This window comes from Branchiostoma belcheri, unplaced genomic scaffold, assembly GCF_001625305.1.
Source record: "Branchiostoma belcheri isolate BF01 breed outbred unplaced genomic scaffold, Haploidv18h27 scaffold27, whole genome shotgun sequence".
NCBI lineage: Eukaryota > Metazoa > Chordata > Leptocardii > Amphioxiformes > Branchiostomatidae > Branchiostoma > Branchiostoma belcheri.
In genome coordinates this window covers 2,418,142-2,442,827 of record NW_017803876.1, presented here as the reverse complement: position 1 = coordinate 2,442,827, position 24,686 = coordinate 2,418,142, and the positions used below count along the sequence as shown (strand labels likewise).

At 45.0% G+C, this 24,686-nt stretch overlaps 1 protein-coding gene across 1 annotated transcript in view; it reads left to right on the top strand.

Moving 5' to 3' along the window:
- LOC109472159 (ubiquitin carboxyl-terminal hydrolase 34-like) overlaps nucleotides 1-24,686 on the top strand; it is a 33,787-nt gene that overhangs the window by 5,544 nt on the left and 3,557 nt on the right. The window contains 43 exon segments of the mRNA XM_019771733.1: nucleotides 166-258; nucleotides 571-696; nucleotides 1,057-1,186; nucleotides 2,090-2,301; nucleotides 3,252-3,937; nucleotides 4,359-4,576; nucleotides 4,934-5,070; nucleotides 5,467-5,594; nucleotides 5,935-6,024; nucleotides 6,185-6,283; nucleotides 6,423-6,505; nucleotides 6,807-6,961; nucleotides 7,365-7,475; nucleotides 7,906-8,005; nucleotides 8,295-8,380; nucleotides 8,512-8,588; nucleotides 8,895-8,997; nucleotides 8,999-9,022; nucleotides 9,402-9,647; nucleotides 10,107-10,295; nucleotides 10,720-10,863; nucleotides 11,328-11,498; nucleotides 11,853-11,945; nucleotides 12,214-12,300; nucleotides 12,426-12,878; nucleotides 13,193-13,336; nucleotides 13,737-15,839; nucleotides 16,305-16,466; nucleotides 16,826-17,014; nucleotides 17,355-17,609; nucleotides 17,961-18,108; nucleotides 18,453-18,583; nucleotides 19,034-19,168; nucleotides 19,470-19,553; nucleotides 19,932-20,038; nucleotides 20,415-20,592; nucleotides 21,075-21,232; nucleotides 21,773-21,851; nucleotides 22,196-22,322; nucleotides 22,769-22,876; nucleotides 23,361-23,492; nucleotides 24,033-24,154; nucleotides 24,374-24,497. Coding sequence (XP_019627292.1) covers nucleotides 166-258; nucleotides 571-696; nucleotides 1,057-1,186; nucleotides 2,090-2,301; nucleotides 3,252-3,937; nucleotides 4,359-4,576; nucleotides 4,934-5,070; nucleotides 5,467-5,594; nucleotides 5,935-6,024; nucleotides 6,185-6,283; nucleotides 6,423-6,505; nucleotides 6,807-6,961; nucleotides 7,365-7,475; nucleotides 7,906-8,005; nucleotides 8,295-8,380; nucleotides 8,512-8,588; nucleotides 8,895-8,997; nucleotides 8,999-9,022; nucleotides 9,402-9,647; nucleotides 10,107-10,295; nucleotides 10,720-10,863; nucleotides 11,328-11,498; nucleotides 11,853-11,945; nucleotides 12,214-12,300; nucleotides 12,426-12,878; nucleotides 13,193-13,336; nucleotides 13,737-15,839; nucleotides 16,305-16,466; nucleotides 16,826-17,014; nucleotides 17,355-17,609; nucleotides 17,961-18,108; nucleotides 18,453-18,583; nucleotides 19,034-19,168; nucleotides 19,470-19,553; nucleotides 19,932-20,038; nucleotides 20,415-20,592; nucleotides 21,075-21,232; nucleotides 21,773-21,851; nucleotides 22,196-22,322; nucleotides 22,769-22,876; nucleotides 23,361-23,492; nucleotides 24,033-24,154; nucleotides 24,374-24,497 — 8,527 coding nt within the window.

Sequence of the window (24,686 nt, the reverse complement as noted above, 5' to 3'; positions counted from 1 at the left end):
CTACTTTTTAAGGATTCCAGATGTTGCAACAATATTAGAATGCATGCACAGGGAATGTTATTGGAAGAAATTAGCTAAAAGATACAATTTTTTGTGACAACTTTCTGCTGTGAGTATCCTATACTTTTTAGCACTAAACAAGTAATTTGCCCTGCCCTGTGCTAGTTGGTGAAGCAGAGCCAGATGGTTCTGAACTTCATGGCAGCAGAGAGCTGTCTGACATCACAACACCTGGACTGCATCTGGGCAGCTGCACAGGTGGGACATACAGTCTTTCTGACAGTCACAGAATTAGACAAACCATGCAGATGTAGCTATGAAACTTGAAACACAAGTTTTCTTTGAGCTCAAGAATATTCTAATGTGTATGCAGATTACAGAATTTGTCAGGTTGCTGTTCGATAGCTACTGTTCAGTAGGATGTGTGCATAATGCATATATTGAATGCCCCATGGACACCCTAAAAGTTCAGTGACTTTCCAGAGGTCTCTTACATACCATAACACATGTAAGTGTTGGATGTGCATTGTTACATGAAGAAAAAAAGATTTTATTTTGTTGATATTTCAGTTGAAGCACAGCAGTAAGTATGTGCACGAGGTGATCTCTGCCCTCATCAAGCACCTGGAGCCTGCCCTGCTGAAACACCTGCTCAAACTGGTCTCCAGTCTCCACCCATCACAACACACCGAACAGGTCAGACAATTACTATAGGTTAGGGCGAGGGTTAGAGATAGGCATATGGTTTAGGGTTAGGGGTAGGGTTAGAACTAGGGTTATGGTTATGGTTAGGGTTAGGACTAGGGTTAGGATTATGGTTAACACTAGGGTTAGGGTTATGTTTAGGGTTAGGACTAGGGTTAGGGTTATGTTTAGGGTTAGGACTAGGGTTAGGGTGAGGGCTACATTGTAGGGCTAAGGTTAGGATTTGGGTGCTTGTTAGGGTTAGGGTTAGGCCTGGTGATAGGGTTAGGGCTAGGACTAGGGCTAGGGTTAGGGCTAATGTTAGGGTTAGGGCTCAGAGTGCTCAGACTTGCATGACTTTCCTCCCTGTAGACGCTGTACCTGGCCTCCATGCTGACTAAGGTGATCTGGAGTAACGCACTGTCGGCTCACATGATGCAGCAGTCACAGCAGGCCAGTCAACCGGCATTCACACAGATGCTGAAGAGCACTCTGGACAAAGGTAGGTTCATGTTGGATGTAGTGGAATTTTAAGTTTACAGGTTGGGTCTCTTGAGTGACTACTGTAATTAATCTTAGGCTTTTCCCTGCTCCCTACCTGTTACCGAACAAATTTGGTGCTAAATGCTAGTGTAAATGCATTTTCTTTCACAGTATGAGGGGAGAGAAGATTTCCACAGTGTTCACAGTTGAAACAATTCTGTAGTAGTACAATAGAAATACAAAAACTGAAAAAGTCATAATTGCAGTGTCATGCTTTTGTGATAAAAGGACACCCTTAAAACTGCAAAAATAAACCACTGCAAAGAGATTACGGTTTACAGGTAACACTTCAGCAGGTAGAAGGTAGGGCTGCGGACCGGTACACTGTACCGGTCCAATACCGTAAAAATCGTTTCGGTACAGGTCCAAAATACCGGATCATGAAGTAACGAGTATATACCGAAATAGCTAGTTTACACCATGTATATGACTAAAGATAGGTAAATCCTACCACAAAGACGAAAAATTAGCACTGGAAAAGACACCGTCGATTGATTTGAGATCCTCAGTCTCACGAGACATCACGAGAGTGTGGCTGATCCAGGGTTTGGTCAACAAACTCAAATCAGGTCAGAGGTCAGTCATTTTCCCTTCCCTCCATATATTGGCGGCCTTTGTTGCTTTTGTGTTGTGTCTGTATTTTGCCGCGTCAAATTGTTCAGGTACAGGTACAGGTCCGGACCTGTACCTAAACCTCTGTACCGGTACCTGTACCTGTACCTGATGTTACGTTTAGGTACGCAGCCCTAGTAGAAGGCTATCTTGTTCAAGATAACTGCATGTTACCTGCCCCAGAGCAGGCATGTAGCCCTGTACAAGCTGCATGTGCAGCAGAGTTTACAACTGTTCTGTCCTCCCCTAGCCTCCATCCATCGGCAGGCGGACCAACAGAGCACCAGCAGCGGGGACAACAGCGTCAGCGCCGAGCCCAGCCACAGCGGCGGGAGTGACGCGGAGCAGGAGAACGAACACCTGCACCACCATCACCACCACGTGCACCACCATCATCATCACGGGGACGGCAGGGAGCGTAGACAGGGCCACAAGCCTGGACACAGGCTGGCCCAGGGGCATGTATGTCACCATCATCATCTACACCAACATTATATGGAGATGGTGAGGTTTGCATGTGGGGGTGGTCTGATCTTCACATCCAGTACCAAGGAGATAGTACCCAGACAAGGCGTAGTGTAAGAGCACACAGTGCTCAATTGTACATCCACATAATGGGAGCTTAAGGTTTAAACATCTTCACAAAAGATAAGAATTTTGATGCCTTTTTACTTTTGAGAACTGATACTCCCATGAACTTTGTCAAAACTACCTCTATGCATGCTATCACAAGAAAAAGAGACAGAAACCTCCTATTACTGTAGGTATAGAAATCCTACCCACTTGTCTGATTGTGTATCATTTTGGTGCTGGATTGAAAACTGCAGCCACACAGAAGTTAGTGTCTGGTCCTGTCCACATGTCTCATGGTGTCCTCTGAGTTTCTGTATTGTCCCAGTGACAGCACCAGCTCACACTGGGCCAGCCAGGTCCATAACAACGTCATGTTCAAATTTACTAACCCATCTTGACTGTTTCTATAACATCCAATCCTAAACATCTGGGCACTAAAAACTGTTAACTCCACCATTTCCAAGTATATGCACATTATGTACAGTATTTTGCACTTGTATTAAGAACGTTATCATGTAACTAACAACATAGGGCTGTTCCAGAGGGGGGTAGTAGTTGAAGAAAGTCCTTGTTCTAGTTGTTACAGTTTTTCTATTTACATGTATCAATGCATTGATGACTGTGATTCGAAGGTAAAAATTCATTGTTTGGATTATAAACCACCCTAGGACACGTATGTTGATTTCATGGCTCTATCGTAGCTTATTAAAGTAGCCTTTTTTTTGGCATGTCACTTCATATTTTTTCTCTGACATCTGAAAACCAACAACTTGAATTGGTGTGGCCATTTCAATACATAAAGGAGTCATTGTGATGTATGTATGACTGTGCTGTGTCAGGAGGACCACGAGCCCAGCAGCCAGGAGGAGTCATCCCTGGAGCAGAGCCTGGACGTGAGCCGGGAGACGCAGCCCAGCGCGCAGTCCGACGGCAGCAGCAGCGGCGAGGAGGAGGGCGAGAGCGGGCAGGAGGGCAGCTTCAGCAGCGAGCACAGCACGCACAGCCGGGGCAGCGACGGGTCCCAGGGCAGCCGCTCTGAGGGCTCCAGCACGGAGGTGCCCCGCGGGAGGCACCCCAGGGCGGGGAGGAAGCGCGCAGACAGCGAGCAGACTGAGAGCACCAGCAGTGAGGAGGAGGACAGCCCCAAGCAGAAAGGGGCCGTGGCAAAATCCCAGAAAAAGACGGTCAAATCAAAGAAGGGTGCAGAGAAGAAACAAAGGCTGGCCAAAGGGGTGGTGGAAGACGAGAGCATGGACGTCAGTGAGAAGGGGGAGGAGAAGGAGAAGGGAGCTCAGGTGGTGACGGCACCAGCAGCAGAGAAGACAGCAGCAGAAAACGAAGAGGAAGAGGATGATGATCCTCCCACCATCACCACCAGCACACCTCAGAAGAAGGACAAGGACTGTCCCCAGCTGACCCAGGAGGAGCCCATGCTGAGCCAGACCTCCCACTCACAGGACATGCTGGAGGACAGCATGGAGACAGAGATCTATGACTGCAGGGGATTCATTCACCACACCAGGAGGTAAGGAAACATAAGTTTGTTTGTTTATTTAGTATCTCCATTAGTGATACAACATTGTACACTAATTTTCCTGGAGTCCTTGTGTACCTACCTAGTCCCATGACCGAAACTGGTCGTCGGGGGACAAGGCAGACCTTGTAGCAGCAACACAATAAAAGCCAATTCCAGAAAACTAATTGTTCAAGCCAACTGACATCTTTGCACTGCAGTCCATAGAAGCCGTCCAAAATAGTGTCATAGGAGTGCAAAGATGCCAGTAGTCTTGAAGGATTAGCCTCACAAATCTAGTGTAATACTCTCTCCTTGCTATACATTCTGGTAATCTTAGAACAACTCTTGTGCAGGTAATTTTCAAACTTACCTGTAGGTGATATTGCAGAAAAAAAGGATATCGGTTCATAAACTCTCCTTTTGCCTGTAGTAACCTGATGGAGGACATCCTGAGTCCAGATGAGATCAGCTGCAGCAGCTCACAGATCAGTAACAAGTCGGAGAAGAACATGGCAGACTTCGAGGGGGAGGACTCTGGGTGTGAGGAGGAGCTGGCACAGATCAACGCTCACGCCCAGCTGAGCTCACAGATGCACCAGCACCTGGCCAACATGGCTTCCATGTACCACAGTCACTTACCTCATCAAGGTTAGTCCACATGGCCTCCATGTACCACAGTCACTTACCTCATCAAGGTTAGTTGTAGTCACTTACCTCATCAAGGTTAGGAAACACTTCTAGTTGTTCTGTACTTGGGCTTCATTGGTGAAGCAAATTAGATAAGTTGTCCCCTACTAGGTACTTTAGCACAAGTGAAATGCAGACATCTTATAAATGTTTCAATAGAATGGTACTTAAGAAATGTGTTCCTCTTTTCGGTGTCATGGTTTCGTGGTAGGAGGTCACCACAAAACTGTGAAAAGAAAACCATTGTAAACATAAGATTTACAGTATGCAAGGGCACCTTCTAATTTCCTTGTGTTGTCTTGTAATAAACCTGTAAAGGACACCTGCACCACCACCATCATCACCACCACCAGTCTCCGGGCCGCCACAAGAAACATGCCAATGAGTTTAACTTCGAGGAGGTGTGCAAGCCGACCAACACACTACTCTGGGAGCTGGTGCAGGACCACAGTGCTGTAAGTTCTGCTTTTCTTTTCAGGTGTCAGTTACTCATTTTCAGTAAATTGTGGCTTACTTAAATAGACTTTCAAAAGACTTTTTAAGTTTGTTATGGTCCCAACGTACCCAGTGATCATGTATTCACACTGAATTTTAGATGCAATGGTTAGTCATGAAGATGATGAAGTACAAAGACCTGCCTTTGTGATGGCATCTTCTATCATTGACAGACGAGTTGTGGGAAGAACAGACTTCTTCTTGTGTGTTCTCATGTGAACACAGTCCACTTCTGGACTTGTAGGCTTTCTCACAAATGTTGCAGAGGAATACATTTCGTGAGAGCACGCCCAGCTTCCGTAGGATAAGTCTTAAAAGTAGGAGACCCTGATAAACTGTGTCCCCTCCCCCCTCAGGTCCATCTGGGTGAAGGTCTGGCTGTAGAGGCTGAGAAGCTGCTGTGTTCGCTGGTGTGCTGGTTCACAGACAGGCAGATCAGGATGCGCTTCATCGAGGGATGTCTGGAGAACCTGGCCAACAACAGGTGGGAACATGCACTGATATCATCTTGTCAGCCTTAAGCTTGTAACGGGGGAGAACTTGCTATTATGTATAGTTGGAGAAGATGTCATTTTTCAGCTATTAATATAATGGGATGGTTTCCTAGTTGTTACGCCATCCTGTCAAAGATATTCTAGTGTATCAAACATACGATTTTAATTTTTATAAGGAAGATGTAACTATATGTCTGATTTAATGACTGGTAGGTAAAGTCCTACTTAAATTTCTAGTACAAGGAGATTGTTTTCAGTTCTCATGTTTTGATATCTGGTATGATTCTTACAGTAGTTTAATGATTGCTGTTTCATATTTCTCTTGGACAGTTCTGTTGTCGTGTCCTTAAGACTACTGCCCAAGCTGTTTGGCTCCTTCCAGCAGTACAGGAACACCTACGATACCCACTGGATTACCATGTAAGTATGGGCATTCTAACTAACTTTTTACTTCGAGTTAACCTTGCCTTAAAAAGCCTACTAGGTTGTAACTTTGCTTTGAATGACATATAAGACCCAGTATAATATTTGCAGATTTTGATGTTTTGTTTTACAATCCTTTATCCGTTAACAAAATTAGGTGGGCAGAAGAGCAGCGTCAAATGATGCACCACTTCTTCAACAACCTGGTAGCCTACACCACATCTGCCAAGGAGGGGAAGGCCCCAAAGAACCCTCTGTGAGTTTTCTCAACACAGTTGATTCAACATCTTGTTTTTCTAACTGCATGCCCTGTGATTTATGTGAGTCACTGTGTGTTCTTTTTTAAACCTCTGATGTAGAAGAGAAGTAATTTGTTATCTCGCTCCCTGTTTCAGGTACACCCACATGACAGAAGTTCAGGCCAGACTCCAGTTTCTCACCTTTGTCTTCTCATCATTAGCTTCTCCTGAAACATTCCGTAAGTTCAACAGGCCACTCTTCTTTAAAATTGCTTAAAGTGATTTTAGATACTCTTGTGTGAATCAGTTATTAACTGATGATCTGTTCAGGGATGTGAAGGCAAAGTGTAACTTCTAAATTTGGAGTTATACGAGTTGTTTTTCTTAGAACTTTGTTACAGCATTCCTACTCAAGCTAGCTGTCAGTTTCTCCCTACATGTATGTAACAATGAAGTGCTATCCTGTGTTGTACAGTCTGTAGTCATTCAGTTCTCCATGTGTAGCATTATGTCCTGACACCTGTTGTGTGTTCTCGGCAGGTTTGACCCTAGAGCAGGTGGACACCCTCTGGAACTGCCTGGCCACGGACCCTGAGGTGGGGGACGAGGCCCTGAACTGGTTCCTGAACCAGGCGCGCAACAAGGACCAACATGCCATGTCCCTGGACACCTTCAAACACATCTTTGTGGAAAAGGTACAGCTGTGTACAGTGGTCGTCTTCCCTTATAAAACACTGGATGTTATAAGTGCCCCAACTATCATGTGTTTGAGATGACTGAGTCTTGAAGGCTACGTGTCTAACCTTGACCCTACTGCCTAGCCCCATGAGCAATACAAATTTGGTGCCAAATGGCAATCGTAGCTGGCTGAATATTGTCTGGCATGGCTGCAATTTCAATAAAAGAAGAAGAATGTTAATGGTTTCTTTTTTATTTCATTGAGCTAGCAAGTTTTTATCACCAGCAGTTACTGTTCCTATTGAAGATGGAGACAAAAAATTCTCAGATGAAAGTACTGTAAAATTAGAACAATTATGTAGCTGCCAGCATCGTTTTGTGTTGACATACATGACAATCAGCGTCTCTTGTGTGCCCTAGATGCCAGGACTGCAGCCTGAGACCATCACCATGACCGGTCTGAACCTGTTCCAACAGTTGTGCACGCTGGCCAGGATGGTCAGCCCCTCTCCTGACATGCCTGCCCTGGATGTGAGACTCACCTTTCAATTAACTGTTTCTGTACTGAAGCTTCAGTATCCACGCAGTGTATCATTGTAGTTCCTGTTAAGTCCATTTGTTTTTGTTTGTTCATACAGTCAGACCACATCCAGTCATAAGCTACATTAAAAATGTTCTGTTCAATTTTACATAGTTAAGACTCTCATGTCCATCCCCAAGCATTTTCCCTAAGTTCATTGAGTGGCTGTTGAGACCAAGTCTTTGTGGTTTATTTCAAATGGGCATGATTTTTGTTTTAGGACATGACAATTGACTTGATAAGTGAACATAAAATCTTTACCACTAGTTAAGAACACTGTCACTCGTAAGATGAACAGGCTAATGTAATAACAGCGGGTTTGTTACATCTTGTTGCATGTGTTCCATGTGAGTGAACATGCCTTCTCCCTTCCCCCCTCAGGACCTGGGTATGCAGCAGCTGTGGGGGATCGCCCTCAGAGCCAGGGACCCTGATGTCAGCCAGGCAGCCATCCAGTACATCAACAACTTCTACATCAACGGTACAACTAGCATGCTCAACCTCTCATGTACTAACTAGCAGTGTAGCAGTTATATCCTGTATAAAATTTACTTTTTGAAATTTTGTCCTGTTAGATTTCTTCAATTGAATTCTAATTTCTGATTCTGAATATAATCAAAATTGAGCCCTGAGCATTTCATTTTTTTAATAGTTACATTTGATTAGATATGCTTAATGAAGATCCAAGTGACTGTTACCACAGACCACATCATAGTTCCCATCAAAGTATCATGAAGTGTATGTTATGTAATGGGAGTTTCTGTTTTCAGCTGGGAATGGGAATCTAGAAAGGGAACATGAGTTTGTGAAGAGGTGCATGGACAGTCTGCTCAAGGTGTCAGCCACACTCAACAGGGTAAGATCAACTCTCTGTAATGTTTTTTTGTGAGCAATTTGAAGATAAAGAAAGCTTTAAGATTTATGAGCATATTGCAGTTTGTCTTATTAAGTGTATATGTCTTTAACTTGATGTACCTTTATTTGCAGTGCCCAGGCTCCAGTCTCCTGGTCCTTGAGAGAGGGTTAGATCTTCTCAAGTCTCATCTGGAGGTCTTCAGAAGAAGGTTGGTTCTGGTTTTGTACCACACACCTGCACAGACATCTTTCTTGAAGAGTCTCTAATAACCTTTGCCATTACAAAGAAGTTGTTTTTACTGCAGAACAATCCAACATCCAACAAGCAATATAGAAAAGAACTGTAATTTCACCACAGTGATATGAAATAACCTGAAAATCATCCTAAACAACAGACTCTGCATAACCTGAAGTACCAGTATCACTAAGCCTGCCAGGGTTAGTGATACTCTCCCCAGTTTTAAGCAATCACAGTCCAGTACTAGTCTTAAATTTTGCATGTGTCTATCACCAAGGTACACGTACCACATGCGGATGTGGCAGCTGCAGGGTCGGGGGATCCTCAGTCACCAGAAATACTTCAACAACAGGAACAACTCCAAGATCCACGTGGTGTGTCCAGCCTGCTGGCATGACAGACAAGGTAAGAACTACCTGCATTTTATGTGTGGGGGTAAACATTAACTTGGACAAGTAATGTTATCATCAGAGGTGAATGACTGCTGTGAGATGTCAACAACTGTTTGGGGTAGAAGTGAAAAGATATATTTTTGTGTCGCTTTAGGAAAGTGAAGTCTCGTTCCCAGCAAGAATTTGTCTTGTATACTTGATGCATGACAAGAGAAACAGGATTTACCACACAAATGTACTTGTTTGGCTGTAAGGTGTGGAAAAGATACATTGATATCTACCTAGAGAAGTGAACCCAGTCAGAAGTCATAATGTACCCCAACATTTTATAGATTGAATTGTCAAACATTGGCAATGCTTATGATATATTCTATATCCTCCCTGCCCCCCAGCTGACCATCGAGATGGACTCCCAGGACCTGGTGGCTGACCTGAGGGCGGAGGTCACACACTGGTTCGAGCACCTGTCCAGCCAGGGTCAGGTGCCCAGCTCGTCCCAGGACTCCTCTGCGGCCATGGCGGCCCTGTTCGGCAGCTCGCTGCAGGGGCCGGTCCGCATGATCTCCCAGGGGAGGGAGCTCACCGCTGAGAACATGGACGAGAAAACTCTACAGGAGATGGGCTTCAAGGACCTGCAGGTAACATGAAATGCATTTATGAACAAAGTAGATTTAGTAGTAGCATAGCTTTTTATGTTTAACAGTTACTGGTGTCAGTGGTGTGTAAACAATGTTTTGTAGACAAACAATAAAAATGTGACAATGTACAAGCTCAGTTTTGTTACTTCTCTTGTTGATTATATCAACACTGCAGATATTTTACCTTTAGTATCTTATGTAAAACTATAACTGCTCCATGTCGAGGTCATCATCACCATTTTCTTACCCTTACAGATTTTGATTTTGGGTGCTTGGAATGCTGTACAGTTGAAAATGGGGCCAGAACTTTACATGAAATATATTGTCCAGTTCTTGTATAAAGCTACCTTCTAATCTAGCAAAAAATTGTTTTTCCACATCATGTCATACATTTTTCACAGCCTAAACCTTAATTTCATTATCCAAATGTGACTGATTCCTCCCTTGTCTCCCCCCCAGCTGGTGTTTGTGTCTGTGGGTAACCCCCGTCCCCAGAGCAGACGTCAGGAGAGTTTCCTGCTCCCCCCCTCCCTGCTGCCGGAGCCCCCGCGGGACAACCTGCCCATGCTGCTGCTGCTGCGCGAGCCGCACTTCGACAACCTCATGGACCTGCTGCAGCTGCTCAGCACATGGGCCTGTCCTGGGAAGGTCGGTATTAAATCTTGTATCATCCTCATCTACTGTATTCTGCATCTGCAGTCATAAGAAAACGTCCTTCTATGCAAAGTAGGAAAAGGGGTTAGAATCTTCTTAAGTTGGAAATCTATGGAATTTCTTTATTTCAGGTTCTTTGACCCATAGTTTGTATATGTACAAGTCGGCTGTTACAAACATTACTGTACATGTACATTACAACAAACATCAGATGATAAGGGACTTCTTTTGATGTACATATAGTTCTAAACCAAAATAGATAGCATAGGAATATCTTCAATATAGCAGTTCAGTTGCATGGGATAAGTGATCTTAATCTTCATGCTGCATGCTGCCTTACCACATAACCAATAGAGAATCAGTAGCAAAATGTGTGGTAAGGTTAAAGCCTGCAGCTGAAAATATTTTTGGATTTCAGGAGGGAGACAGTGAGGAGGTGATGAAGGCGAAGCTTGCGCTGGAGAACCGAGGACAGCTGCTGTCCCACAAGGTGTGGGAACTCCTCATGCTGCTGCCCACCTGCCGGGACCTGCTCAACGCCTTCACACGGGGCGTCAGGAAGGTACGCTGGCACGTCTACTGTCTCCACTGTCGCATACATCATACTTTCAAGTACCAGAGTTATCAACCCAGAAATTTGTTTTGTTTTTTTCCCTAAAATTATCATAGAGTGAAACACAGCACCAAGTACAGTATGGATATCCTCACAGGCAGCATTGCCTGTAAAGCTGATATGTTACACCAAAGGGTGGCTGTACCAGCTATATAGGTACAGATAACAGCTACAGCGTAGTGCACCAGAAGGACTTGTGCATCTCAGTCATTCACAGATGGTCCAAGCTATTGGAATTTTTTTAAAAAGCTGTGAAAAGTGGGGTGTCACGATTAATGTCCTGGTTGTGCTCATCAGTGTGTCAGGGACGTATCGGATATAGCTGTTTATTTAGGAAAATGTGAATGCATTAGAAAGTATGCAGTACCATGTTATAGTCTCCCAATCCCTAAACCTCTGCGCCCTGCCTACAGGTCTCCCCACCAGCAGAGGCAGAGGACGCTGAGGCCGGCGGCAGTGATGACCAGCTGCCGGCTGACCACTGGAGCCGGACCCTGGGCCAGGACAACCCTCACAAGCTCCTGTACTGTCTGCAGATCATTGAGTCCCTCAGTAAACCCAGGAGGTCCAGACATAGGTCCTCTGTAAGTGTCAGGGGAAAGATTAAAGTGATTCATGTTTCAATTTTGGGATCTTTAGCACTGAGGTGGCATACATGACGGTATTTTTCAATACCCTGCTATATCACTCATGCTTTTTACCCATGTCACCATTTTAGAATGGTCAACTGCTTGCAGATAGCATGATGATTGAATAAGGCATTGAGATCCATCTCATCTATCCCTTACTCTTGATTTATTCAACCATTGGGGCTCACAAATGATATGCCAACCAGTTCTCTCCACCCTTCTCGGTTTTCTGTTCATCTCAATGTTTTCATACAATGTACAAGTTACCATTAGATTTTGTATTCATCGTGAATCGCTTGTGGTTTCCAGACGGGGAGCCAGTTAGGAGGAGGAGACCAGTACAGTGTTGAGCTGGAGCTGCCTGTAGAGGGGCTGCAGGTGGGACCTGCCTGGACACAACATGTAAGAACAGCTTTTACACATCCAACTTGAAGTCCTGTCAGAAATGATAAACGCATATTGTACCCTTATTCCTTATTACGAAGCAATCAGAAATCAGCACGGTCCATGGTTCATCACAAGCACATTCTTGTTAACGTATATAATGATTCAGCAAGGTTTCCTGCACAGAAAAGATTATTAGCTAAACTTGGTTTTTAAATTGTTGACTCAAGCTATTTTATTTAGACTCCATGCAGTCATCTTTATTTTTGCACATTTATTTTTGCAGTTCATCTCTACTGGGGGTCTGCAGCACCTACTGAGTATCTTTATGTCCGGCTGCCTTCAAGCACAGGAGGGGAAGAGATGGAGTGAGGTGGGAATTGTCTTGTAACATCTGCATGTTCCTTTGGATTAATCTTCAGTATACACCAATAATAAGTCAGTTGAAACTTTTGTTAAGTACATTTGTTTTAACAGATTTCCTTTTTTAATCCACAGTGGCAGCAGGACACTCTGGCCCTTCTGTTAAAACTTCTCTACCACTTTGCCATGGAAACTCTGGAGATCACGCCCAGTTCGGAGGACAGTGTGTTCGAGGCGGACACCAGCGGGGACTATGAGACCCCCAGGAAACGGTCCCGACACAGCCGCAGCAAGAAGTCCACGGGGGACCACGAGAAAAGTTCAGTGCCAAAGATTCGATCCTCGGTTCTCCAGATCATGGACGAGAACCCGATGCTTGAGCGGCTGATGAGCGTCCTGTATGAGGCGGCGGCTCCGAGCGACGCGGGCAGCGTGCTGAGCGTGTACTGGGGGAAGGCGGAGGTGGTGCGACACGGCATGAGGCTGCTGGTGTCCTGGGTGTGCAGCGTCCCGGAAGTGGCCAACTCGCTGGCCAGGACCAAGCAGTTCCAGGCCTGGCTACAGAGACTTGTACTGGATGCACCAGAGGTATGGGTGCACGCTGTTCCTTTGCTTATACTGTGTGTCTATTCAGTGTTTTAAAGCTAAAACTGAAAGTTTTGGGAACTCTATTCAGTGTTTTTACTCATCATGATTCTGTAGAAACTTGTATTCACATCATTTATTCATTTATTTTTGACAGGGAAAATGCTGATGATTAAGACAGAAATGATGATATTGTAGCCCATGTGTCATTTACTAATAATTGGTGAACCAACAGGTTTGGTGTTCTGCTATCTTAAATTTGCTTGTAGCCTAAAGTGCTTGTAGCTGTGTGTTGAGTTGTTGTGTTGCTGTCCCAGCCCACAGTACGACGTGAGGCGTGCAGTGGCCTGTACAAGCTGTGCATGTCCACCACCAGCGAGAGTCACACCTTCATCTTCTCCCTGCTGTCTGCCCTGCTGAGTTTCCTGTCAGCAGCACAACTCATCACACCACCACTAGAGGTAGGGGAGCAGTGGTCTGATATTTGTGACCTGTGAATGTTTTCTGTAAGGTGTATTAGAGGCTGAAAGAAACAAAATGGTGGGACATACTTTTATGTTGTTGTCAAGGGTTTCTGTATTGCAGCTATTGCTTGTATTTTTGCACAGCATCCAATTTCCTAGTAGGTACTCCTGCCACTGACCCTAATTTCTCAGGGAAGAATGTAAGTTATAATTGTTACCGTATTGAACGGTGCTTTACCCAGTCGTAATTATTGACCTGACAACAAACAAGGCAGTCCATCCCCATCTTCTATCTGTTAGTCGTAAAATACATACTGACAGTTGTATGCTTCCATTTTATTTAGTATGGATGAATTTCTGAAAAACTTGCTAAATGATAATTGTGTTGTTTCTAAAGCCTCCTGATGATGAGAAGGGTGAGCTGTACGGCCCAGGGTGTAAGGATTACTTCTGGCTGCTGTGCCGACTGGTGGACCACGCCATCAACCCGGAGGTCCTCCACCAGGCCCAGGAGGACAACATCGAGATCGTGGACGTGGACACGCTGGCCAGACATCTGGCAAAGTGCATCTCCGCCAGGAAGATCCACGAACAGAGACACAACACCGTGGACGACGATGCCCTGTGTGGGCTGCTGAGGCTGTGCACGGCTGTGGCCAAGCACAACCCTCCGTTCAAGTACTCCAAGCACGGCCAGGAGCTGGTCAAGGTGATATTCGAGTGTCTGTTCAAGCTGCCCACCATGGAGGACAGGGACCAACCCAAGTGCAAGTCGCAGAACTGCCGCTCGGCGGCGTACGACCTCATGGTGGAGCTGGTGAAGGGCTGCCTGGACAACTACAAGCTGCTGCACGGGAAGATGATGGCGCAGCACACGCAGAGCGTGCACGCCCCGTACCCGTGGAACTACTGGCCGCACGAGGACGGGCGCTCCCCGTGCGGCTTCGTGGGGCTGACCAACCTGGGCGCCACCTGCTACATGGCTTCCTGTATACAACAGTTGTACATGATGCCCCAGCTGAGGGCGGCCATATTGGCCTCCAAGGTCAAAGAGGACATACAGAACGTGGCCACGCTGATGGAGCTGCAGAGAATGTTTGCCTTCCTTCTTGAGAGCGAACGGAAGGCGTACAACCCCAGAAACTTCTGTAAGGTGTACACCATGGACAAACAACCCATCAACACCGGAGAGCAGAAGGACATGACCGAGTTCTTTACTGACCTCATCACCAAACTGGAGGAGATGGGACCCGAGCTGAAGGACACCGTGAAGAAGTCCTTCGGAGGCGTCATCACCAACAACGTGGTGTCTCTGGACTGCACGCACGTGAGCCGGAACCTGGAGGAGTTCTACACCGTCAGGTGCCAAGTGGCAGACATGAAGAACCTATACGAATCCTTAGATGAGGTGACCGTGAAGGATACTTTAGAAGGAGACAACATGTACACGTGCTCCCAGTGCGGCAAGAAAGTGCGGGCAGAGAAGCGGGCGTGCTTCAAGAAGCTGCCCAGGTACCTGTGCTTCAACACCATGAGGTACACCTTCAACATGGTGACGATGATGAAGGAAAAGGTCAACACACACTTCTCTTTCCCCCCCAAGCTGGACATGAGCGTGTACACCGAGGACTATCTCATGGGCGAGGAGGGCAGCAGGCAGCAGCTGGATGGTTACGAGTATGAACTCATAGGGGTGACGGTGCACACGGGAACGGCAGACGGGGGGCACTACTACAGCTTCATCAGGGACAGGATAGGGACGGGCGACAAGTGGTACCTTTTCAACGACGCCGAGGTCAAGCAGTTCGACTCCACACAGCTGGCCTCGGAGTGCTTCGGAGGAGAGATGACGACCAAGACGTACGACTCGGTCACGGACAAGTTCATGGACTTCTCGTTCGAGAAGACGCACAGCGCCTACATGCTGTTCTACGAGCGGTGCCAGCCCGAGGAGGAGCGGCAGAGGGAGATGCCGGAGAAGTTCGACCTGTCCAAGGACCTGTCGGAGTGGATCTGGCAGGACAACATGCAGTTCTTGCAGGACAAGAGCATCTTCGAGCACACCTACTTCAACTTCATGTGGCAGATGTGCAGCTACATTCCCACCACCCTGCCGGACCCCACGCGGGAGGTCTCCCTCCTGTCGGCCAAACTCACGGCCTCCTTCGTGCTGGAGACTCTCATCCATTCCAAGGAGAAGCCCACCATGCTGCAGTGGATCGAGCTGCTGACCAAACACTTCAACTCCAACCCCCAGGCCGACGAGTGGTTCCTGGACCACATGGCCCAGGACGACTGGTGGCCCATGCAGATCCTCATCAAGTGCCCGAACCAGATGATGCGGCAGATGTTCCAGAGATTAGTGGCGCACGTGATCAACCAGCTCAGACCTCGACACGCCCCGTTATATTTACAGCCCGTGATTGAAGGGGAGGGGAGTGTCGAGGACATCGGTTGTTTCTCCTGTGTGACAAGATTCATCAAGATGCTGCTGAGTCTGGTAAGTCTTCAGACTGTACTCCAAATGTACAAATTACAAAACAATTATGCATTGTTTTTACAGTTGAGTGAATGGTAAATGGTTTGTTGTTTTGGAATCCTATACATTTTCATGAATTATATGATAACCACTCACTCACTCACTCACTCACTCACTCACTCACTCACTATAACCAGGTAGACAAATACAGTCATGTAAATAGCCTTATTTGTCTATTAGTTTATTAGTTTTAGTATTGTACCTGCTTGTAGTACATGTATATGTCTCATTTTGGTATGATGTGGAGACTGAAATTTTGTCACATTCTCCAAGTCTGAAAACTCAGTTTCTCAAATCTTTATTGATCATGCAATGTAGATTCTTTGCAATGCACAACACAAGACTACAGTTTTCAGGTCATTATAATCCCTCAGCAAAAGTATTTCTTTGAAGAGGTGAGGAATCATTTTTGCATATTCCTTCCAGCTCGAGCACGGTGTTCGGCCCAACAGCAAACACCTGACAGAATACTTCTCCCTGCTGCTGGACTTCGCACAGAAGGGGGAGGAGGAAAAACACTTCATGATCGCCATAGAGGCCATCTCCATCATGGCCAACTTTTACCTGGGCAACAAGTCTCCTGATTATGTAAGTTTGGGGCACTTCACTTCAGGTTATAAACACACATACATATTGGTAAAGGACTTGCTGCTATTTTTAGATTTTAGATTTCTGTGCCGTGCAACATTACCTTGTACAAAATCATTTGCTAAAAATAAATTCACCAGGAAGAAGCCTGGTCTTAAGAAACATTTTCGTACCTGTTTTGGCACATCTGGTCCATTAAGTGGCACAACGTTAGTAGATATTTTTCACTGCCAGAAAGATCTAGCTGTGTGGCAAAGTTGGCTGTGGCTGTAGACATGCGTCAGACATAAGCCACTACATTAGCCTCATTTTCACTGATGTACAATAAATGAACAAGAATGTGTCTTCTCTCCTCCCAGGTAGAGGTTGTGTCTGAGGATGAGGAGGAGGAAGAGGATGATGATGTGATCACCCTGCCGGAGGAGAAGTACCGCCCGACGTCACTGGAGAAGATGATCGCCCTGGTGGCCCTGCTGGTGGAGACGTCCCGCGCCGAGAGGCAGCTCAGCCTGTCACAGAACGACCTGGCCGTGCTCACCACTGGGAAGGTCAGTTCAGTTCTGTTTATCCTCAGTTTAGAGCAATGCGAAAGAGAGGGCACACACACAAAAAAAAAAAAACAGTACAAAACATAACAAAATCAACATTAGCAGTAGCAAAGCCACATTGCATTACTGCAAAAATATCAATTGGGACTAACTGCATTACCTTCATAGTTCGCAATGTGTGAAAAAAGTTGAAGGTCCCTGGCAATGTGTAAAGAATAGCCAGGGTCTTTCAACGTTGACATGTTATCCATAATGCATCACAAAGCGCATGCCCACTTCAAACAGTGAACTAGCTCATTATTTGCCTTCTGAAACACCTCTCCCCTTTCCCGTTATCCAGGGGTTCCCGTTCCTGTACCAGCAGGTGCGGGACAACATCAACCTGCGGCAGACATGTAACCTGATCTTCAGCCTGACGCGCTACAACCCCCGCCTGGCCGAGGCCATCGTGTCCATGATCTTCCACTCCATCGCCAAGCTGAACCCCGACGGCTCGCAGCCCTTCTTCAAGCTGCTGTCCATGCTGGTGGAGTTCCTGGGGGGTCCCCCGGGCATGCCCTCCTTCACACAGCTCATCCTCAACAGGATATGGGATGTGAGTCTCGTTTGTGTCATCTTTTGGCAAGTCGAATAACCTCCCCTCTGTATAACACACAAGATCATATAAGCACATCATAACAAGAGCCCTGCATTTCTATTTTCTGGTGTACATAGTACATCTATCAACTTCTTTCTACAATGATGTGTAGGAATAACTACAGTTATACCTGCTCAAGAAGAAAATATGGTCTTTGTTGACAGGTGGTTACTATAGACAGGATTCTTAGTAGAAAAAAAATATCCTTGGGACCACCAAAAAGTGGCCAGGTTGTCCTTAATATGTAGTGTATGTCTCTTGTACTTCAGTTTTTGCTTTCAGGTTTAAGTGTATACTTTTTTTCCTAAGGTGACTGAGTACAACCCGCAGCAGTGTTTTGACTGGCTGGCTATCCAGACACCACGTAACAAGCTAGTCCACGGCTGGGTGCTGCAGTCCATGGAGACCTGGGCAGAGATGTACCTACTGGCCTCCAGTAACATCAGGGTCAGGAACTGTGAGTACCAGCAGGCAGCACTTTTACACTAGATCACAAAAATGGTCTTTGTTACATCTTAGGCTACAGCAAGTAAATTTAATGCATGGCATCCTCTGCAGATTTTTATTCCTGTATTCAAGAAAGTGACACCAGTGTGTACTGTACACTAGTACTGAAGTATGCCCATTAGAATTTACAGAGGGCATTTTTCTCCATGTCCAAGTTTGCTAGAAGTAACTAAGTACATGTATTTGACAAGTAAAGATTTGTCATCCTTGTTAGTTGTTACATTGTAGGTTGCTCAGTGCTCTTTATTATATTTTCCTGAATAATGTACATGTCCTTGGTCCCTCCCTGTTCAGCTGCCGGGTTCCTGTTGGCTTCCCTGGTCCCCAACAACCACTTCAGACAGATGTTCCGCTCGGCACGGAACCTCCACAGCCCCAACAAGGACATCATGATGACACCTGAGGCCACCACCATCCTACACCAGGTGAGCTACTGATCTACGCAACTTTTCACCTTTTACTTCAATTTTCACCACAAAATAAGGCTCATAAGAGCCACTCACATGTTTTGGGTTACAGTACTGGACTGTGAGGACAGATGTCTGTTTACCTAAGTTTAAGGTTGTACCCATTTGGGAAGCATTCACTAAGAAGCTTGTTCCATAGTCGTGTGGTTTTAGGAAAGAAGCTTTCAGCTTGGAACGAACTTCCTCCTGAGATATGGAGTATGAAAGGAGAAAGGGTAATATGCTTTCTAAGAAGATGCAAAACCTGTCCTTGCAGAGAAAGTTTGGAGTGGGGACACAAAACATACAGGATGGCAGACGGAGTTGGATGGAAGCACTCTAGATCTGGTGTTTCGGCCATGTACAGTACCGGTATCTAGCATATATAAACTCTATTGATAACATTATGTATGTACTGTCCTTGCCCAGGTGTACTCCCTGCTCCTGCGCCTGTTGGGTCGTGCCCGGATCTATGCTGACCACACGGCCCACGGGACGGTCAAACTTGTGCAATACTTTGCCCTGATGACTTACTGCTTAGTGTCCAGAACAGAGAAGCTCATGGTAAGTTAGAGATGAAGAACTTTGCAGGAAAGATATTCCTGTAGTACTTATGGGACTGTATAGTGCCTGGTCTTCAGTTATGCTGCAAGCTGGTCATTTTATCCATAGAAATCCAAGTGAAGCATGCTAGTTGACTTTTTTTACAAACAATATTTGGCTTCTGCAGCAATTTATAACAGAGATGATAAATGACTCAAAGATTATAAACAACCTATTAGATATTTTGGTAAATGCTTGTTTAAAATGATGTTAGGTCTGTCCTTTTCCTTTTAATTGATAGTCTCATATTCTCTATCCACAGTTGACCAGGTATGTGAACGACCTGTGGCAAGTGTTACATCCTAAGCTGACAGAACCTGCCATCCCCATCAACCACAACAAACAGGTAACGTCCATCATTATGACTGAAACAACAACTCTTTACTAGACCAGGCAGTAGTAGTAGTAGTGTAGTAGTAGTAGTACACATATCACTGCTGTTGGGGTCACTGACATGGATGGGCAGCAGTGGACTAGTCTTTACACCATGTTTACAGACAGACACATTACATTACATGGATGGTATAATCTGTAAATTACTAAGAAACCACAAGTTGAAACATTATTGTGCAGTATCTGTAGCTAACAGAAATTGAAAAATTGTGTGGCATTTTTATTAAGCTGTGCTGAGGACATGTATTTCCCTTTTGTATCCAAGCTAATGTCCACTTTAAAAGTGTTATAGTTTGATATTACATGTATGTTATTGTTCCTGGTGCTGCAGGCCCTGCTGCTGTTCTGGCATCATGCCTGTGTGGACTGCCCAGAAAACATCCAGCTCATCATTCAGAACGCACACATCACCAAGAACATTCCCTTCAACTACATACTGTAAGTTTCACTCAGTCTGCTTCTCCATATAGAACTGCAGGGATTAAAGGGGTGTTGGTTACATTAGTTGGAAAACTATTATTTACTTGCTGTCTGGTTTATCATCTGTTGTCCTATATTTGCAAGGGTTTTTATAGACATACTTCAGATCTTGAGGGTTGGCAGAGTGCAAGCTTGAACTGTCCTTGGGTTGACACTATGAAATGTATAGTGATGACTGTTTTCTTTTAGAGATTGTAGTAAGAATTCTGGATAGCTTTGCTTATGTTTTTCTTCCATGTTGATGTTCCAAGATCTGGACCTAATTCTCATTATATTTTACTGGTATACATTTTGGATTGTGCTCAAATAAAACGTGTTCCCCCCCCCCCCCCAGAGCGGACCATGATGACCAGGAGGTGGTGGTGTTTAACCGGGGCATGCTGCCTGCGTACTACGCCATCCTGCGCATGTGCTGCCAGATGTCTGCTCAGTTCGCCCGGCAGCTGGCCTCCCACCAGAACATGCAGTGGGCCTTCAAAAACCTCACACCGCACGCCAACCAGTACCCTGTGGTGAGATACTTTCTGCTGTCATGTGTCATTGTTTTCATTGTACTGACTCTACCTGTGAACTCATCACACCAAGGACTTATCACACCACGAACATGTGCTCTGTTTTGCATTACATTACTACGATTATGTGCAAACTGCAAACTCAGAAATACGGCAAACTCTTGCCTTGAGATTTTAGCAACAGATACTTACATATATTAATAAATGCTTCTACAGCAGTGTTCTAGCCGGTGTCATTTGGCAGAATTTCGGTCATGACGGTAAAAAATGTTGCCCAAAAGGTCATCTTTGGGTGTAAAGATGTGAAAAGAGATGTCATTAAACTAACATTTTAGAGGGTCAAGATTTCAAAATTTTCACTAGGGGAGCATGCCACCAGACCCCCTGAAGATTGTCACAACTTTGGTGCTCGACATGATGTTACATGTAACAAGTAGAACACCAGTCTACAGTTTTCACATGACCTGCCTGTCATCCCCCAGGCTGTGGAAGAGCTGTTCCACCTGATGCAGCTGTTTGTTGCCAGGCGACCAGAGATGACCAAGCAGGAACAGCAGGACATCGCAGCCTTCAAACGTGCCACACTGAACTGCTACCTCAACTGTCTGGAGGGCAGGTCCTGCTGGACCACTCTCATCAGGTAAAACAGTGTGCTTACCTAGGTTTTCCCTAGAACTCTCATTAGGTAACGAAGCATGTAGACAACCAGACTGGCAGACCCTTCTACTGTGTTATGCATGGTGGAGTTAGATTAAGGGTACTTTCAAAACAGAAGACTTAAAGGATTTTCACATTTCTGATCTTCTACAACTTTGAACAGGCATAAGGAGTCTTCTTCCAGTACTGTGCACCATCGTCTTCTCTGGTAGAAATGGCAGCTTGGCTTAGAAGTAATTATCAATGATAGCTGGTTATAGTCTAGTGTGATAGCAGGCTCAGTGGGGTACATTTTGCTTTCTTGGGAGGAGTGGGGGATTTAGAAAGTCAGTGCCTCATTTTGTTGGTGATCAAACTCTCAGAGTTTTGTAATACATTTCAAAAAGTGCAGTACTGGATAGTGAGTGAGTGTGAGAGCAGTACACCAATATGCTTTGGTAATTTTGAGGAGAGCAGCTGTAGCTTAAGATATTGCTATATCATATCTGTGTTGTGCTGAGTCCTCTGTGTTTTGCTGTTTCAGTGCATTCCGCATCCTACTGGAGAGTGATGAGGACCGGCTTCAGGTGGCCTGCCACAAGGGACTGAGTCTCATGTGTGAGGTGGGTGGAGTTACTTTCATCTGCTTTGTCACTGACAGGTGTAAATTAAAGTGGGCTGTAGAGATTTTGTATTTTGGAGAATGTGATGGGAAACATTTTGCTGGTTTTCTAGCACAATATGAATACAGTGTATAGAGATATGTTACTAGCTCTGTTTAAACACTAAATTGTGCTCAGCAAAAGTAAAAGCTAATAACATTTTGTTTCTTTATTCTTAGCAATGGAAAAATAAAATCTTTTTGTTTCTGCATCAACTTGAATGAAATATTCCTCTTTTGTTCCCAATGAAATGTTTTTTGTTTTATTTTGACTTGTGTAATTTTGCGTGCTTGATCTCTCCCCAGTCCTTCAACACATTACACCTGATGTTCCATGAGGCCACAGCCTGCCATGTGACAGGAGACCTGGTGGAACTGTTAGCCATTCTCTACTCCATACTGGACACCTGCACCAAGTACATGGACAAAAAAGGTCAGCCAACAGTCAGACTTCAGCTGGGTTACTGTGTGGATACTCTGTAGATATTATGAAATTCAATGTAAAAGGATAATAGTCTCTTGTACTTGAATGGTTAGGGCTTTTTGGAAGAAGTGAATGTGACTAAGGTTTTAGTGTGGGGGGAAAAGATGTGAGTTTATCAAAAGAATTCAACTAAACAATAGGACAAAAGAAGTAATAGTCAAACCTTCCCAAAAAGGCCACAGGGGACTGAGGTAAAGTGGACAGGTGGTCGTCTTTGGCAGGTCACTTAATGCTTGCACCTATGGAAAAAAATGGGACCAGGAAAAGGTAGTTGTAATAGCGAACTGGCCAGCTTAAAAGAGGTGGCCAGTTGGTCAGGTTTGACTGTACCAGTTTGCTGGTGAAACGTACAAAACAGCTCTATCCCTGACACTTTGGTACTTTTTTTCCATCAGAAGTAAAGCAGGCCCTACTACAGTGGCAGGAGAAAATGGAGCTGGGCAGGAAACTCATGACCCTGCTCAACTCTTACACCCCTCCTGAAGTCAGACAACAGTGCTTCGGTAAGTCAACACCATCCATCCAGCTATAAGTATAGACATTCTTTTCTTGTCCATAGTACATAATGTTATGTGGAAGTTCTGGTGCACCTATGTATGACCTAAACGGCTTTCATTACATCATTGAAGGTTAGACAACCAGGTCAAACATTATGTAATAATAAAACATTGTAATGGGTAGTACGAAGAAGGCTTCTAAGATCAGTCCACAACAGGCAGGAAGAAGCCTTACTCGACTGTAGACAGTATCAAGTATCAAGTACATGTACAAAATAAATCAAGCAAGTAGATAAATTCTCTGAAGAATCAAATGTTTCAGCAAGCGTGTGAGTGATCGACCATCCTTTAGCATCCATTTGATTGAGAACGAGTTTATAACCTGTATAGATAAAAAATCAGTATCTGAATTGATATGTGAGTGAGCTATCTGAGATACTCTTTCTCCATAGACTGACTTATATCTGGTGTACACATTGTACTTCCACAGAGGTTCTGCAGGTGCTGGTGTCCCTGTGTCCCCGGGAGTGTGCCCAGAGCTTCATCCCCATCCTGCAGCATGCCCACGCCAACTTCCAGAGAACCAATGTGCCAGGTATTGTGGAACACTACCACATGGCATGTAAGCATGATAGGAGTTTGCACTTTGTTGTGTGAGATGTGCCCGTGGTGTGGTGTGGTGTGTTGTCAGTAGACATACCTTTGCTGCGCACACTGCATTATGTAACAGATTGTAAATGCACTAGACTGCACTGTAATTGCACTAGAAGATACCATTGATCCTATCCTCGCTGTGCTTTTGTCCTTTGTTGTGAACCAATTCAATTGTTACACATATGACCTGCACTGCTTTGCTAAATAACAGAAGCTTACTTTTGATGTGCATTTTTGTGATGGATTCAGTCACCAGCTGCTATTGTCCACATGCTGGAAAAAATTACTACCGGTAGTACTATTAAAACAATATCTTAAATCTATGTATTCACAGAAGCTAAAGAATATAGCACTATAAGTTTTTTAAGAAGCATATTACTGTAAGATTGCTGTAGATACATATCATTCGTATACTTGTCTGATCTGATATAAGATTATCTGCTGGAATGTGCTGTGCTTGGCTACACAGCTTTAAGAGAGTCTGTGTTTTCCTTCTCTGTCTCTACAGTCACCCTAGGACCGTTCTTCCCCCACCGTGGAACCAAGGCTGTTCCCAACAAGGCCAACATCCGTCCTCCCCGCCCTGACATGCAGATGTTCCTCCACCCTAACCAGGCAGAGGCACACAGGGTAGGTTACCGTACTCACAACTTACAGTGAGTACCGTACTCACAACTTTTTCCAAGTGAGCCTCGCTACACAGTACAAACATTTAAGTACATGTTACTGAAGGCAACGTTCAATATTTCGATGTCATGTGAGGACAACATAATGCTTTCATAGTAAAAGTCAGTTATGATATTGTGTTGAATGAAGATGTATAATTGTGAGAATGTCTGCTGTACCCAGGGTGAAGATGAGAACTATGACCGTGCTATGGACGAGTTTTTCTACCCCTATCACAAGTTCATCGACATCCTGTGCCGGGTGGCAGCTAACCACGATCTCATGCCTGATGCCTTCATCAACCTCAGTAAGTATCGGCAAGAAACTTTGACAATCAGAAACAGTGTAGAACCAATGCCCACAACAGTGTTCTACATCAGCATCAAGCTGAGTGTCCCGTCAAGCAAACCAACAGCCTGGCTACTAAGCTGAAGACTGCAGTCTAAGCATAAAAAAGAAGTAGCCAACAACAATCAGCTGCCATATTGGCTTAAGT